This window comes from Pyricularia grisea, assembly GCF_004355905.1.
Source record: "Pyricularia grisea strain NI907 chromosome Unknown Pyricularia_grisea_NI907_Scaffold_4, whole genome shotgun sequence".
Lineage (NCBI taxonomy): Eukaryota > Fungi > Ascomycota > Sordariomycetes > Magnaporthales > Pyriculariaceae > Pyricularia > Pyricularia grisea.
Genome location: NW_022156718.1, coordinates 1655781 through 1671630, shown reverse-complemented (window position 1 = coordinate 1671630; position 15850 = coordinate 1655781). Strand labels below are relative to the sequence as shown.

Genomic DNA, 15850 nt, shown 5'->3' with positions numbered 1-15850 from the left:
GTTATAAAGAGCTGGAAAGTACTTTCGGTGCCCCATGTCGTCACTAAAGTGACAATTCCAGCACACTAAACATACCATACACTCAGTTAGTTATTCGGCATCTCCTACCCGGTGGATGACCCTGCTTGGTATTAGCATTCCCGCATGTTCTCCCTCCCTAAGGCATCATCCAGAGTCTTTTTCAGACACTCAATAGCAAAAAGATACCTCCATCAGGCAGCACACGTGACACCCATCCCCATCATCCCACAGCTGCCACCCTCTTTCCTCTTCAACATGGCCGTGACCCCACACCGCAGGGTTCGCCGCTCCATACCGGCCGTGCTCATGCGCGCCGGAACCTCCAAGGGACTCTTCTTACACCGAAAGGACCTCCCGGCCTCGGAGTCGGAATGGGCCGCCCCTCTCCTGGCCGCCATGGGATCAAAGTATGACGACGCGCGCCAGATCGACGGCGTCGGCGGCGCCAGCAGCGTCACCTCAAAGGTGGCCGTCGTAGCGCCCTCCAACCGGCCGGGGGTTGACGTCGACTACACCTTTGTCCAGGTAGCCGTCGGCAAGGAGAGCATCGACCTGACGGGCAACTGCGGCAACATGTGCTCTGGCGTGGGCCCGTTTGCGATTCAGGAGGGCCTGGTCCACCCGGAACCGGGCGCACAGTTTGTCGACGTGCGCATCTTCAACACAAACACCGAGAGGCTCATCGTCGAGACGGTGGAGATCGACGAGGACGGCTGCGTGGTCGAGGACGGCGACTTCCGCATCCCGGGCGTCAAGGGCCCCGGCAGCGAGATCAAGGTCGCCTTTGTCGAGCCCGCCGGCAGCATGACCGGCAAGCTATTTCCCAGCGGCAAGCGGTCCGAGAGCATACAGGTCGACGACGTGGCCGGCCTGCCGGCGTTCACGGTCGAGGTGACTCTCATCGACGCCGCGAACCCGTTTGTCGTTGTCGACGCCGAGACGCTTCCCGCTCAGGCGCAGACGGAGGCCCGGGACTCGCCGCTTTCGCTCGAGGTGGCCGAGGCCATCCGTCGACGCGGTGCGGTCCTCATGGGCCTTGCCGATAGTGTAGAGGCCGCCGGCCTTGTCCGCGGCACGCCCAAGCTGGCGTACGTATCTGCACCACCACCACCACCATCATCATCATCCGACAACCTAGGCAACACTACAATAGACGAGATGACAACGACTACTTCACCAGATATAGTGGTCTGCGCTTACAGCATGGGCAAGCCACACCCGAGTTTGCAGCTTACAGGCGGCGTGTGTCTGTCCAGCGCCGTCGCGGTCGAAGGCACTGTTGCGCACCGGCTGGCTCAGAAGTCCAAGAAAGGCAAGGGGCCATCAGGCCGCGACCTGCCTCCGACGCCAGAGAGGACGCCGAGCCCGCCCTCGTCGGTTGTCGGAGATGATCTCAACAACTCGCCGGCTGATGCGCAAGGCATCTCCAAGCGGCAGATCCGGCTCCAGCACGGCAGCGGCGTCATGGAGGTCGAGACGTGGACTCGCCCCGATGCGGAGCAAGGGCTAGCGATAGATAGGTGTATTGTGTCAAGAACGGCGAGGAGGTTGTTTGAGGGGAAGGTCTTGTATCATATGTCATAATTAGATTATAAATCAAGCGTCTGCATTTTCAATATTCACCATGAAGCACTTGGAAGATTTGGTCGGATGCTCGCATATGCTCTCTTCGTTCCAAAATCCAAATGTGCATAAGACATGCAAGGTTATATTCCTCCTTAGTTGCGCCCATACCAGTCAACGCCTGTTTTGTATAACCAGGATACAGCCCCTTCTGTTACTCTCTAAAAGCCCGTTCTCGCATCGTAAACCATGCTTGCCCGTACCGTTCTGTTTGAGCTGTAGACTAGTCTAGTTCAAGGCTTGCGGCATCGTAGCATCTTACCGCTGGCCCATCCGGTGCTCTTGGCGTTTATGACTTGGACGAAGGCCGTGATGCCTGCGGAACTTTTCGAGCCCGGCCTTATAGCAGCAAGCGTCGACCGACCAAAGCACTGATGCATGTCTTGAAGGTTGCTGAGGGCGTTGATCAGGTTTTAACCGACTGGAGCCGACAGAGATGCTAGTGTATACAGGCAACAAAGTCTGTGTTGCGCTGTGTAAGGTTCGTCGAGGAAGCGGATGAAAGCAGATCTGTAGAAGGCACCAAGTGCAGCAGCATCAAGCTTTGGCAGATATCCCCACAGGTCAATAGCCCAGAGGAACGAGTTCACTCCCCATATTCATGATAGAGCTACCGATCGGTTATCATGCTAGCGCTCCCGTTGACACCAATTGCCTGAGCTTCTATTTTGGTGTTGGTGTTTCCTCAGGCCTGGCTGGGGAATCGGTGGTGATAAAGTCGCTAGTAACCAGTGGCATCACATGGTGGCTGAACCGAAGCCTTGCTTCCAGCAAAAACTGACATGGAAAGATTGCTTTGGGCAAAACACCAACTATTCGTCAGGGGTCTGATCCTAATTCACAGAAGTTTTGCTGGATTTATTCTGCTCAGCTGAATTCCAGTTCCACGGCAAACTAAAACAGCTGACCATGCTCAGTCACACAATCTCTCCTATGCACAATCAATGTCGTATCCAGTCTCCAAAATCTCGTAGCAGACTACCACTTCAGGTAGCGGTGTGCCCATAGTCGTATTTATGAATCATGACAAACGGTTCGACCTCCATAGGCTCCGTCTCGGGGCACGGAACGAGGGTTGCGAGCAAGACCGAGAAATACATTGAATGAGTATTGTCAATGCATTGAATCCTCCAAACATTTAACCGGTGAAAGACTTTTTAATTGCAGACCCACAAGTTAGACAAGCCCATATATTTTGTGGGTGGTCTTTAAAGCAACGCTAGTCGAAGCTGCAGCGCAAGATATAGTGCTTTTGGTGGGGATACTTAATCGTAAAGCTTCTATCACAAGTGAATTGCTCCTGTTGTTTGTCTATAACAGCTTATGTAGCTTCATGAATCGTGATGGTAGGGCTTTCTGCCGAATAGCTCCGCGGTAATCTCCGAAATAATCTAGACGGTTATCAGTAAGGATTAATTAGTATCAATGTAAATGAGAGTCACCTGGAAAATACCCTCACAGAAGTGCGGGTCAGAATTTATCCAGGCTAGGATATTTGACTTTGTGTGCTGAATGCACTCTCTAACTTTGAGCGCACTGGGATTAATGCTCAAAGATAGATTTCCAGAGGGTTTCCATTATCCATAAAAAGAAACTGTGGTTTTTTCAAGCTAAACCTTTTTATTTGCCCGAAGAACAGTGGTTGCCAACATCTGCAAATAGGCTGGGAGGTGTAATTAAAGCCCAGCTAATTTGATTTGAGTTACTACCCTTGTCTTTCTATATTAAGCAATAATGTAACTTTGAAAGTTCTTGTTTGTAAACAAATGCAAACATCTGGCCGCTTTGGATAGGTTACCTATTATAGTGGTATGGGTAAAAGTCCCCATCCCTGAACAGTTAGCACAATCCTGTTGGCTGTGGGCCGTGTGGTTGTTCCTGATTTTGGCAATATTTGCAAAAGAACGAAACTACTATGCGGTAGGTACTTGAAGTTATCCGCAGACAGTCAAGTTGGTGAAGGCCCATCCATACACATACGGTAGTAAGGGGGATTCTTTTGCCTGCACCCGTGGTATTATGCCGCAGGTACTTTAAGCTCTCCCCGGATAGTTAGGTTGGTGAACCATATACGTACGGTAACAGGGGGGATTCATTCGCCTGGTACCATGGTATTTCTGTAGCCACCTTGATAAAGTAAGTTACTATTTTAAATACAGATAATAAAGCCGAGTAGCTTAGGAGTCAGCTACGGATGCAAACCGAAAAAGCAAACTCTAGCTAGTCTAGTTAACCGGGCTCTAGAAGAGCAGGATTACTGCTACCAAGATATTCGCTGCAATGCCATTTTACTAGTGTTATACATCCAATAAGAAAGTACCAGCAATTTTCCAGGGCCCAATCACGTATCTTACTTTAATAATTGCTCGGGACTCCCCACATTGAGTATTTTCTGCTAAGTGGAAGTAGAAAAGGATCCAAGGATGACACTAACAAAGTATGACCATGCTACACTGTCTACAATGTCCTCATTCCGTGAATAATAACCTTATGATCAAGTCCATGTTTGAGAGATGATCTGTTGCTGATGAGGCTCGTGAAATTTTTTACCTTTTTTAACTTCATTCGCTAGAGTATGTGAAAGTTATATAAATTGTATGCATGATTATATACAGATATTTCAGGACCAAGCTAACACTCCCCTTCCCTGTCACTTCATATATATATCAATGGGCCTCTAGTAAAGTGTAGGTTTTGGAGTAGCGCCGGATACCCACTGCGAGGTGGGCTTTTTTCTCTTCTAGTCGACACTCTTGTCAGATTCGAGAACAAGGCCCACAGTATCGTGCCACTGTTCCAAGATAATCTTCACCTCTAGCGAAGCAGTAAACCGTAAATGTCTAGTTTTTGTGTATGCAAAGAGGTTACAAAAGGTACAAGGGTTGAATATGCCAGAATGCAACAAAGAAAAACAAGTATTAAAGCACGGCCAAACCACTACTGTCCATCGTAATCCCAATCCTCTCCGTTCATCATACTAGCCTATCTTGTCAAACACCCGAACAAACAGTCATCGCTACCGAATTACCTTCAAAATGAGGATTAACGACATAATTGCTACTTTGCCTTTGCTAGGCGCCGCAGCGGCGGTGGATATGAGACATTATGATCCTCGGCGCCAAGTAGAGCGTGCTTTTGGGAGCTATTTGGAAAAGTAAGTCCGTATCTCTCTTGCTATAGAATACCTGCGTTGTATTTGTTTCTCTTCTTATTTCGTAGTCGGAATATCCTTCACCACCCATATTAACCTTTCTGATCCTGATAACTAATTTGGCCTTAGACTTTACGCCACAGCCGAAGACCCTAGAGCCACCCACAGCTTCACAAACTTTTTTACTCCCCAGGGAAAGCTCACCGTGCTGAACAGCGTAGCAAGCGACCCCGCCGCTATCATTGCCCTTAAGGAGGCACTCCTCCCGCCTGCGGGCAACAAACAATGGAACCACCTGCCTAATATTACCACGGTGTACTCGGAAACGCCACGCTTTAAAACTTACGACGTCTTGGGCGTTATAGAGACCCGGTTTAACGGACGCGATTGCACAAAGGCTTAGTAAGTATCAAAAGTTCCCCCTGTTGCCCCTTTGGACCCATTGTGCCGGCTGGTTCTGGTGGTTTTCTCTTATATCCTCTTATATAGCAAGTGCGAATTCAGAGGAGAGGGAGCCGAGCCTGTTGGGATTAATGCTGGTATGTGTTGGGGGTGCAAAGAAACTAATACACGTCGTTTTGTATTGCAGCTATTCTACGCGCTTCACGGTGACCAAGGACTCCTCGGGTGTGCCGCAGTTGCAGCCTCATGCGGGCAACCTGGTCCACTACGACGATTACATTGTCACTCCCCCTCATAGCCCTACTGGCATTCCTTGCGATTAGGTATCAATTCAATGCAAACCGCTGTTGGATCGACAGTATGTACCCCATATACTCTGACAAACTCTCATGCAAATAGTTCAACACTATGCTGCGGCTACCAGACAAACCTGGCAAAATTCTAAGCAGTTTTTTTTTATTTCAAACTTGTCGTCGGCTAAAATATCGAGGAACCTGTTTTACTTTTCTTTTTCATATTCTTGTTGGAGTCTTACTGTCCTAAAAAGCGGGATTTTAGCTTGAAGTGTGAATTGGGAGATTGCGAGCGAGGTTATCATGATGCCTTTTTCTTGGTGGAAGTAGTTAAAACTTCAGACCTAGGGGAAAATAGTTATAATAGATCGACTCGACTCAAATTACTACAGTCTCCCATGGTTTCCGGGCCAAGTCTAAGGTCTATCAAGCAGATGCCTAGGATGAGCCCGTCCTCCCCTTTTTCTTTCTTCTCGACTGCGAAATGTATATTATTGGTTTCGAACCTGAACCTTCTCTCGTAGATTCCACTTCCGTACTTGATCTCATGTCAGCATCGACTCCTTGGTACAGACTGGTCGGTTCGAGATTGTGACTTTTCAAGTATTTGGTTGCATAGGTGATGTCCGCGGTAGAAGTCTGTTACAAGCCAGCGAGATTATATCGGATGCCATAATCAAGGCGCCAGGGTTGGATTTGGATGAACCATTTGCGGAGAAATATGCAACCATATCATTGCAAGAGCCCAACCGTAGAGGCTTTTGTGCAGAGACTCGGCGGTGGATTTCGGGAAGGCGTGTATTCACATCTTAGGAATGGAAACGAGTGCAATTGTAGTATACGCAAATCAAACCAACAAATAGGTAGACTAAACATCAACTAAGCTTCTCAAATTACTAAGGTTCAAAAACCGACTTAGCACGAGACACAGAAACTACAGCGCTGTTACGAGCTGTCATTCAGCTTATAGTCTTTACTGCAAGCTCTGGAACATACCATCACTCTTCGACTGTAGAATGCATAATGCAGAACCAGCACAAACCTTGTTGTATTTATTTAGTATATACCAATGTTAGAACAATCAGCCCAGTCCTGCTTCCACTGCACCTCGTCTACGAATCTCATATTAGCATCATCACACGCATGATGGATAAAAAAAGTTTAAAAAACCCCTTTGTCAAGGAGGAACCCTTGACGCCATCATCAAAAAAGGCGCAGGGTCGCGAGATCAGTGCACTATCTTGAGGGAACAGTCGTTATGAGCATAGAACTTGTATTCTCCTGGAGAAAAAAAGCATTGCTGAAGGTGAGCCGCTCGTGGCATAAAATGCATGCCTAGTTTTGCTTCCTAGCCAAGCGCGAGAAAGGCACTGGAGGCCGGCCACGGCCAAGTTGACCTGCAACGTGAACAGGGTGATAAATGTTAATTTTTTTCTTCTTTTTCTTTTTTTTTTTTTTTTTTTTTTTTTTTTTTTTTTTTTTTTTTTCTTCAGAATCTCACACTGCAGAACTTCAAGTATGGTGGGGGAGGATGCGAGTCTTTGTGTCTGCATCATGCTGAATTATGTAGGCAGATACAAACGAAAAGCATATAAGCTGAGAAGAAAAGGGACTGACTTGGGGAAAAAAAAAAGAAAAAAAAACTATATTGACAGAGAAGGCTAACAATTTCATGGTGGTGTTTGGTTAAAAATATCATATATGTTAAACACCCTCCCAAAGACAGAGGGGATCCTGCATAATATTCACTGACTCAACGCCGAGATAATGCTAGCTTGAAAAACGTCTTAGCAATCGGACCCACGATGGAGTGTTATTCTCAAGGATCACGCTACCCATTGTCTAGCACCACGGCATTCTCCGTGCGTATTCTCTTAATACGGGATGCCACAAATTCACAGTCCTGTTCATGCCCCAAAGTCACTTTTTTTTTGCTTTCATGCATTATTTCTTTTATTTTTCTTGCCTAATGCCTCACTCACGAGATGCGTGTGTGCTAGTTTAGTTCTAGATTCTAGTCTTAAAGTATTGCAGTTGATACCGGGTGGGTGGGATTACGATGCCGCAGGGGGACAACGCAGAGGATGGCGGAACAGAAGCAAGGTCTCCTGGTGGTCATCGCTGGGAAGCGATCAAGAAAAGAAAATCCAACGGAAGAAACAAAAAAGAAAACCTGTTGGGAGGAAAAAGCTAGGACCCTCCTGCCCCCTCGGCTCGTTCGCTGAGAAAGAGAAGACAAAAAAAAAAAAAAAACCACCCGTGTTTTGGCAAACAAATGAGATGTTACAAGAAAGTGTACTTCGAGATTGGGATGTCCATATCTCTAGAAAAAAAGGGGTATCCAGATGTTGAAAAAAAGGAGTTAAAAAAATAAAAGTGAAAATAGGAGCCTGAAAGGCAAGACACCAGGGAGGAGATGTTCGACATCGTATTGACCCCTGCCAATTAATGACGTCTGCGTATTCGATGGTCGAAAGAAAAAGCAAAAGCAAACGATTTAGATTCGATTCGATGCGGGCCGAATGGGACCCTGTCCAAGCGCCGCCATTTGAGCATCTGGTCCCTCGCACAGAGTACTGCTTGACCTGGTCGAAGGTGGATTAGCGGTCGAGGCCCCCGTCTCGAAGGATGAGCGCAAGCTCCCATTGCTCCGCCGCACCGCAGCCCTGTCGGGTGGTCGGAGATCATCCGTCTCCACGATTGCAAAGCTGAGGTAGCTGTCGTATGCGGGGCCACGTTTCGATTTGATGCGACCGATGGTGATGAGGTCTGCCGCTTGTGTGGGAGCACGACTGGAGGTGTAGCGGTCGTGATTTTGCTGCCTGCCGGGCATCTGGACACCGTTGTCTTGGAGGATCAGGGATGTAGCGCTGCTGGCGAGCTTGAAGAGCATGGGCAGTGAGGCGGCTATTATGGAGACGCCTGATTCGACAATTGACCAGAGAACAATGTATCCCATGGAATCTTGAGTGCTTTTGTTAGCTACCTAGACATGTTCGTGTAATTGCCTTAATGGGATGCACAACTTACGAAGATGGTTTTCCACGGTATAGTAAGTGGATATGTATGGAAGTCGGACAATTGTTGCGACAGATGCCCTACGCAGAAGGGTGCTGTTAGCATGCGATTCGAAGCCCAACACTCAAGATGCGGGAATGTTATACTTACAAGACGCCCAGAGACAGCGCTGCCCCGACAGAAACCTTCATGTACCTCTTCATTCGCACGTGCCTGAGTATAAAGATGGAGAACACGGCAATAACCAGATCGGAGACGATGTTGACCGCCGAAACGAGATAAAAGACCGCCGCAACAACTCGACCTGCGGCCCTTCGACGGGACAAGGCCTCCTCCGACATGTCTGGGCTCCATAAAGAGTCAAGTGGTGAGCACTGAGCGAGCAGGCCGACGATAAAAGCGATGCCTGTCGCTGAACATAGTGCCATGGTGGCAAAGATGATGTACCTCCGTCGTTGGTGGGAGGTGATGCGCAGGACTGCTGTGCAGACACTAAGCTTCACAAGCACCCAGCCGACTATGTAGATGAAGTGCCAGACGAACACAATCTTGCGACCATGGAGATGTACAGCTTGACTTGGCATGCGATCGTCATACACAGCCAGACCTGAATGCACTCCGATTGACGCCAAGCCTTGGTGTATGAGTCCAACAAGCAGCGCTGCCGATATAAGCCAGTCCTCGATGCCGACACATTTTGCTCTTATCCGCGTCCATAATCTGAGACCGACCACTATGATTGCCGTCAATGATACTGATATGGAAACGTAGACAATGGCTTTGGCGAGGCCTGCTTCCTCTATTGGCTCCCAAGCGGGGAGTAGTGATATTGGGGCCATGATGCGGCCGGTGCGTGTCGACTAGAAGCACCTGCCGCTGCCCAAAGAACGGGCACGGTGTAGAATGTTGGTTCAATGGGCTTTGGTCAAGCAGGTCCACAAGAAAATCATGTAGATGCTTGTCGGTGGAAACAAAAACGACGTGTCGTAAAGAAGACTTGGGAGGGAGGTCAGTTAAGTGGGAGGTGGAACCCGCAGGGTAGGTATAGATAAAATGCAACGTGGGCTGGAAACAAGCTCGAGAGAATTTGGTGGCAGGCCACGCCTAACAGTAAAAAGAATGTTGGGCGACTGACGTGTGGATATGCGGAGCGAAAAAGAAATCGCAGGAGGAGATCATCCGGATCAAAGGCAAGCGGAAGGGCGGGATTCTAGCCATCATATCGAGCGACGGGCGTCGATCTCGCACCACAGGGGGATAAAAAAAAGAGACACGTACTCTTGGCTGAGTGGCATTCTTCACCGCGTTTGCCAATGCCGCAAACATTGACTGACTGACGGCTTGTCAACCGTTGAAGTCATCACCGGGCCAAAGAGAGTTGCAAGCAACTCGAGGTTTAATGGGGGGAGCGAAGCAGCACATAGGGTGAACTCTTAAAAAAAAAAAAAAAAAAAAAAAAAAATTGTGCGTGCGTATTTGTCCCCATTAAATCACCAGTGTGGAGTTAGTTAACATAAAGTCGGCGGTTTGCTAAGCCGGCCCAGCAATGTGGTATCACAGGTCGACGGCGACTTGGCTGAATGTGCACTCGCGTCCGCCCAATCAGCGTAGGGCCCTGTGGGCTGAGAAACCTGGTTACGAAGAGGTTAATGGTATGGCAATTGGGACGGTAGTCAAGGGCTGCGTGGTCTCCAGAAAAAAAAGAAGAAAAAAAGAAATTTGATTGGGCACCCACCCATTTGGGCAACTTACTCGCCGGATTTGAGTTGTGATGAATCAAACATGAAAAAACGGCTTCCCTGCCCGGCAGGCATCAAAACGTTGTTTGTTTGCCATCAGTCAGTTGTGTTTGTACATGTTCCGGTCTATCGAACGGATAGAGATTGTTTGCAATCCGGCCGGCATTTCTGTCCACGTCCAAACAGCTAGCGGGAAATATTGAATGCAATTTTTTTTTTTTTAATTTTTTAATTCAGGGCAGTTCGAGGTGAACGGGCGAGTCATAAGGAAAAACCTCGGAGGTCATGTCGCATCAGTGGGTGCATATTGGGTTGGGCTGTCTTGGACTTTCCCCACCACAGGGTTTGATCGATTGTGCTGGGGTCAAGTACGAAGTACGACAAATGTTCCTCCCATCACCAACAAAGGTGACCATTTTGCAACATCCCTATCACAATTAAGGGTCCGCAAGCGGCGGAGATAGTGCCGGTTTAAGCGAGTGCCGGGGATGTCGGAGCAAAGCGTACTGTATGTACATGCATTTGCTAGTGTGTTTAAAATGTAACCATTGCTAAAGGTCAATCAATGTAGGTCTCTGTCGCAGGCGTTTTGCAGCCATAAAGTTGAACGATGCTCGATCGAGATGCATGCGATAATCATTCACGTTACTAAAAAGGTATTGAAGAAGAAATTGTATGTCTACTGTACCTGGATAATTCAGATGAAGTGCCATAAATCAAAGCTTTGCCTTGAATTATAAACAAGAGGCGTTCGGTTGGTTCATAGAAAGATAAGTTGAAGGCTTGGGACGCCTGGGCAAGCCTAGGATGTCCGAAGATTGACCTTGTGTTGGCACCCAAAAAAAGACACAGAGTTGCAGCGCCCAGGGTAGTTCCCCTGTAACTCCACCAACAATTTCACTCACGTGATACGAAAACCTGGGGGAAATTACTTCGGGTGGAAGTGATGGTTAGTGAAGGTTTGAACGCGTTCAAGCATGAGGTGGGCAGATATTTTTCTAAACCACGAACCGCTGCGCACTCGCATGATCCAACTTTTCATCAGCGCATAATCCAATTTTTAAAGCATTTCTTTGACAATGACGATGGCAATGACAAGAAGTTGTCCAACATGATATGAGAATAACACCGCTGTGGATAGAGCATGGCATGCTTTTATCTCATGATGCCAGATTGGTGGAATCAGTCAAGGTAATGAAGTAGGTACCTAGGTACGTACCTTACTTAGCTTGCTCGTGTGACTGAAACATGTCAATCAGTCAGTCAATTATCACAAGCTAAGCATTTTGCAAGCACTTGCTACCTTCAATCCTTCGAGACCCAAGCGAACAGTCTGGATTAATTGGCCCCCCCATTCCAAAAATCAATTAACCTGGGTCGCGCGGATTGTGCCCGATTGATTCACGCAAACGCATAGTTTGATTTCTATTTCTTGGTAAGGTTTTTCTGTCCTCGCGTTTGTTGGCAGCTACGTGTGCATTTCACCCGTTGTCTGTTCCTTTTTGTGCGGTTTGCCTTAGTGTATAATCAGCGTCATGACGTCACATACGTCATCGATCATCCGTAGGTCTAAGGGTAGCCCTCAATGAGCATCCCGAGGCTTCTACATATGGACTTCGAGGCCCGAATAATTTGTACATTTGAACTGTAGCGCAATCCAAACAATCTTGCAATTGAGTAAACACCTTACAAATATCAGAAACTCCAACCATTCATCCTTCAATCTGCTCCAAAAGGCGCATAACAAAACCAGCAAACATGGACTCCAATACCAACAACCAGACCACTCAGTCGCAAAGGCAGGAACCCGGCCTCGTTGCAGGACATGCTGAGTACATCAAGGGTGTAGCAGAGGTATGTTGATTCTCGTCTCCCACTAGGAAATTGGCATACCTTCTACCTAAGAACCTTACCGTTTTGGGCTACACAACGGGCTAACAGACTTTGCTCCTACCAACAGAGCGCCATCGGTACCGTAACGGGCTCACAGGCATGGACGGCATCTGGGGAACAGGACAAGGCGCACGCCGTTCACACGATGAAGGTGGCGGGTGAGAAGAGGGATGCCAGTGCTCAAGGCTACGGCAAGGTTGAAGAGTTGGCGGGCAAGGCTGTTGGGTGCGAGGGGATGCAACAGGAGGGAACAGCGAGTGCGAAGAAGGAGTAAATGGGTGATATCTTGATCCAGGCAAGAGCATTCATATGAAAGAAAGAAATTCCCTCTAACTTGAACCATTTATTCTTGAAATTACAATCTGACTGGCGACTGGCTTTCTGTTTTTGTGTCAGGCCGGGTGAGTTTGGACGCAGATATTGAAGTTGAAAGAAAGTCTGCGCCATCGTTCAACACCCTCTTCTTCCGAATAAGGCAAGTTGGCGTTATAGTGTACGCTGGCACGCTGTATCGTTGGACCCGCCTGCCCCACGAAGGCCTGGAACAGGGCGATATCATTAGTGGCTTCCAGGACTAGGGACCCCGATGCGCCAATTCCATGAAATAGCAGCAAACAAAAGAAGGACACAAATCTATCTCCAGCTGCAATGCAAATCGTATTGGGCTTAGACGTTTGCTTGCATCCACATTGTGATTTGTATGCCGTAACTCATGCAACCTTGGCACTCACTTTTGTAGACTAGCGACGGAGAACGAGAGGTCAGTAGGCCTCTTTGACCTTGGCAAATTTACAGATCATGTCGTCATTTCCGTTCAGGTCAAGTCGTCTCGATTCGTTCAAGTGCGCCACACCCTCACAACGCCACACAATCCATCGGTACCTGTCCTGACTTAGGTTGAGTTGCCTATATTGAAGTCACTTTCCTGTGTAGGTGAATACGCAATGCTTGAGTCACGGATGTAGTTGCAGTTTTTGGCAGGAGGACCACGCTGCCATTTACTCTTTCTTGATTTGATGGCGCGAACAAGAGGCGAACAACACTACCTACCTAGGTAGATGATGGGACGAAAGTAGAATTACACTGGGTGTATTTGACCCACGCCGCACGCACCCGGACAAAAATAGCCATCCATGCCTCGGCTTCCTGCTTTCCATCGCGAACCTGCCAATTCTCCATTTTCCCATCGAACAAATTTCAAATTGCCATGAGCAACAGGACCACGCGCCGAAGGAGACATATCAATTCCATACATGTTCCATACCTAGAGCTCCCAACAATCAGTAGTACATATTAGCACGTTGTTACATAAATCAGCAAGACAGATATTTAATAGGCGCCATCGCGCACCGGCTCAAAATGCCGAGAACTTTACTCCTCTGCTTCATCCACGGCTTCAAGGTGAGTTGGCTGGAACCACTGAAACCCAAGCCCAAAATGCCCCCGCAATTGGACAACGAGCCCCTGACTAACCCTACCAAATCCTTTGCGGACATCACAAGGGGAACGACAATACGTTCCAAAAATTCCCAGAGGACCTAAAAGCTGCCGTGTCCAAGTCCCTCCCCGAGGGCGATGATGTTCAGGCCGTCGTCTACCCCAAGTACGAGACCAAAGGCGAACTGGCACAGTGCGCAGAGGCATTTCTAGAATGGCTCAAGGAGCGCGTCGTTGAGTTGCGCAAGGAGCGCAGCGAGAAGCCATGGCCGCCTGGTGATCGCGACGTCGGTGTTGTATTAGTTTCTCATTCCATGGGGTTCGTTGTCCAGTTTTCCTTCTGCATATTCTCTCCTTTATGCCCGTCTCATACAAATTCCTACTGTAAGTCCATACTGACCAAAGTAAAATTTTGTTTCAACGCAGAGGTTTTGTAGCTTCCGACGCCCTGTTCCTAGTTCTGGACGAATGGCGCAACGCCGAAACTACAGCTGGCGAAGGCGAAACCATTGCCAGCAAACCCCCACTCTTCCCACTAATCCAAGGCATCCTCGCCTTTGACACACCGTACAACGGCCTCGCCCGCTCAATGTTTGTCTATGGCGCCTTTAGCAACTACAACAAGGTCTCGTCCGTCTTCAACGTCATGACGGCCCTTGCCGCCGCGCCCGCCGGCCTCTCCAAGCTGGCCATGCAGCGTGCCACCAAGGCCGCCACCTCCATCTCGCGGACCGGAACCGCCCGCGCCGTGCGCCGCTCAACCGTCGGCTGGAAGGCCTGGCAGCTGATGGCCGTGCGGACGGGGACGGTCGGTGCCATCGCCGCCGGCGGCGTCGCGGCCTACGTGCACAGGAAGGAGATCGCCGCTGGGTTCAAGAGCGTGCGCGAACTGGACCGCAGCACCATCGCCGAGTCTTACCAGCGCGGCGTCACCACCCTCGGCCAGGGGCTCGCCTACATCAACCGCGGGAACGTCGGCCGCTCGTACCAGTGGCTGGCCGAGCACTTTACCTTTGTCGGTGCCCTTCTCAAGCCTCGCGAGCTGGAGCGGCGGCTGGCGCGTCTAGCAGCGCTCAAGGGAGTTGGCGTTCGCGACGTTTACGCCAGCCTCGGGGAGAACGGCTATTGGAGCGGCGGGTACTTTGTGCCGGAGCGGACATTTTGCGCTGTACCCGGTCAGGAGGCGACAGAGGCTCACGTGTTTGGACGGCGGGTCGTCGAGAGCGCGGTGGACGAGGTGGACGCTCACATGACCATGTTCCAGCCGGAGAAGAACAAGGGCTACGACGACATGACGGAGGAGGCGGCCAGGACAGTGCTGGGCTGGTTTACCAGCGAGGAGGAGCTTTTTGACGACCCCAAGTTTGCCCAGGTCGAGCCTGCCGAGGCAGAGGAGAGCAAGGAGGAGGATAAGATCACCGCTACGGACGAGGGTATCGCCGTCGGGGATGACATTGAAGCCGTCGCTGCCGCTACGGAAAAGGTCGCTGACGAGTCCTCGGAGGCCACCCGTGGCGAGAAGCGCAAGGCAGAAGGCGAGCCCGACAGCGGCTCGGACGATGGCGGGCTTCCGGACGAGTCCCCGATCGACATCGCGGCAGCTGCGTCGCTTGTACCTCTTCCCGATGATCGAAGCAGCACCGAGGATGGCCAGGCCGAGATGCCCAACGAAAAAGAACGACAGACATACCTTCGGCATCTGTTCGGAGTGGCCGAGCAGGCTGGGACGGGACTCAAGTCGTACTACAACACGGCCTGGTCTGCCAAGCTGCCGACGATGCCTGCGATGCCCTCGATGGAGAAAATTCCAAACCTGCCTTCCATCCCGTCAATGCCTAGGCCTGGGTTTGGACTCTTTACGAGGAAGCAGTCGGATCCGAAGGACGGTGTTGATAATGCCGTCAAAGAGAAGAATGGCGGCAGTGATAGTGGTGCTGTCAAAGATGTGGAAGGAAAAGGAGCAGATGTTGTTGAAGAGCCACAAAAAGACGGAGACAGCAATTGATGGCAAGTAGACTTTCTGGTCCGGGTCCATTGCCGAGTTAAATTTTACAACTACTTTGTGAAGGAACCCCCCCCAATTTTTCTTGTAACGAAAACATGGGCATACAGACCTATGACTTATGATCAATGACGGGTTATCTATTACGTAGCAAAAATAAAACTACAAATTGCACAACACTGAGCAAAAGGGTATAAGGAAAGTACAAAAAAAAAAAGAAGCAATCCAACCCAAAAACCAAACCATGGAACCCAACTTGAGACTGATAAAA

At 49.4% G+C, this 15850-nt stretch overlaps 5 protein-coding genes across 5 annotated transcripts; 4 read left to right on the top strand and 1 right to left on the bottom strand.

Moving 5' to 3' along the window:
- Positions 1-276: 276 nt before the first annotated feature.
- Positions 277-1605, top strand: PgNI_07204 (uncharacterized protein; the record flags this gene model as incomplete). Its single annotated transcript, XM_031127219.1, has 1 exon — positions 277-1605. One exon carries the CDS (start codon positions 277-279, stop codon positions 1603-1605), a length of 1329 nt encoding a protein of 442 aa, XP_030981262.1.
- A 3074-nt stretch (positions 1606-4679) lies between these two features.
- Positions 4680-5520, top strand: PgNI_07203 (uncharacterized protein; the record flags this gene model as incomplete). The annotated part of the gene is made up of 3 exons (XM_031127218.1): positions 4680-4798; positions 4925-5197; positions 5385-5520. 3 exons carry the CDS (start codon positions 4680-4682, stop codon positions 5518-5520), a joined length of 528 nt encoding a protein of 175 aa, XP_030981256.1.
- A 2166-nt stretch (positions 5521-7686) lies between these two features.
- On the bottom strand, positions 7687-9347 carry PgNI_07202 (uncharacterized protein; the record flags this gene model as incomplete). The annotated part of the gene is made up of 3 exons (XM_031127217.1): positions 7687-8454; positions 8521-8588; positions 8659-9347. 3 exons carry the CDS (start codon positions 9345-9347, stop codon positions 7988-7990), a joined length of 1224 nt encoding a protein of 407 aa, XP_030981116.1. The 3' UTR covers positions 7687-7987.
- A 2414-nt stretch (positions 9348-11761) lies between these two features.
- Positions 11762-12632, top strand: PgNI_07201 (uncharacterized protein). The gene is made up of 2 exons (XM_031127216.1): positions 11762-12101; positions 12208-12632. Exons 1-2 carry the CDS (start codon positions 12006-12008, stop codon positions 12412-12414), a joined length of 303 nt encoding a protein of 100 aa, XP_030981115.1. The 5' UTR covers positions 11762-12005; the 3' UTR covers positions 12415-12632.
- An 867-nt stretch (positions 12633-13499) lies between these two features.
- PgNI_07200 (uncharacterized protein) lies at positions 13500-15582 on the top strand (the record flags this gene model as incomplete). Its single annotated transcript, XM_031127215.1, has 3 exons — positions 13500-13541; positions 13643-13896; positions 14004-15582. The coding sequence occupies 3 exons, from the start codon at positions 13500-13502 to the stop codon at positions 15580-15582; spliced, it is 1875 nt and encodes a 624-aa protein (XP_030981114.1).
- Positions 15583-15850: the final 268 nt, after the last annotated feature.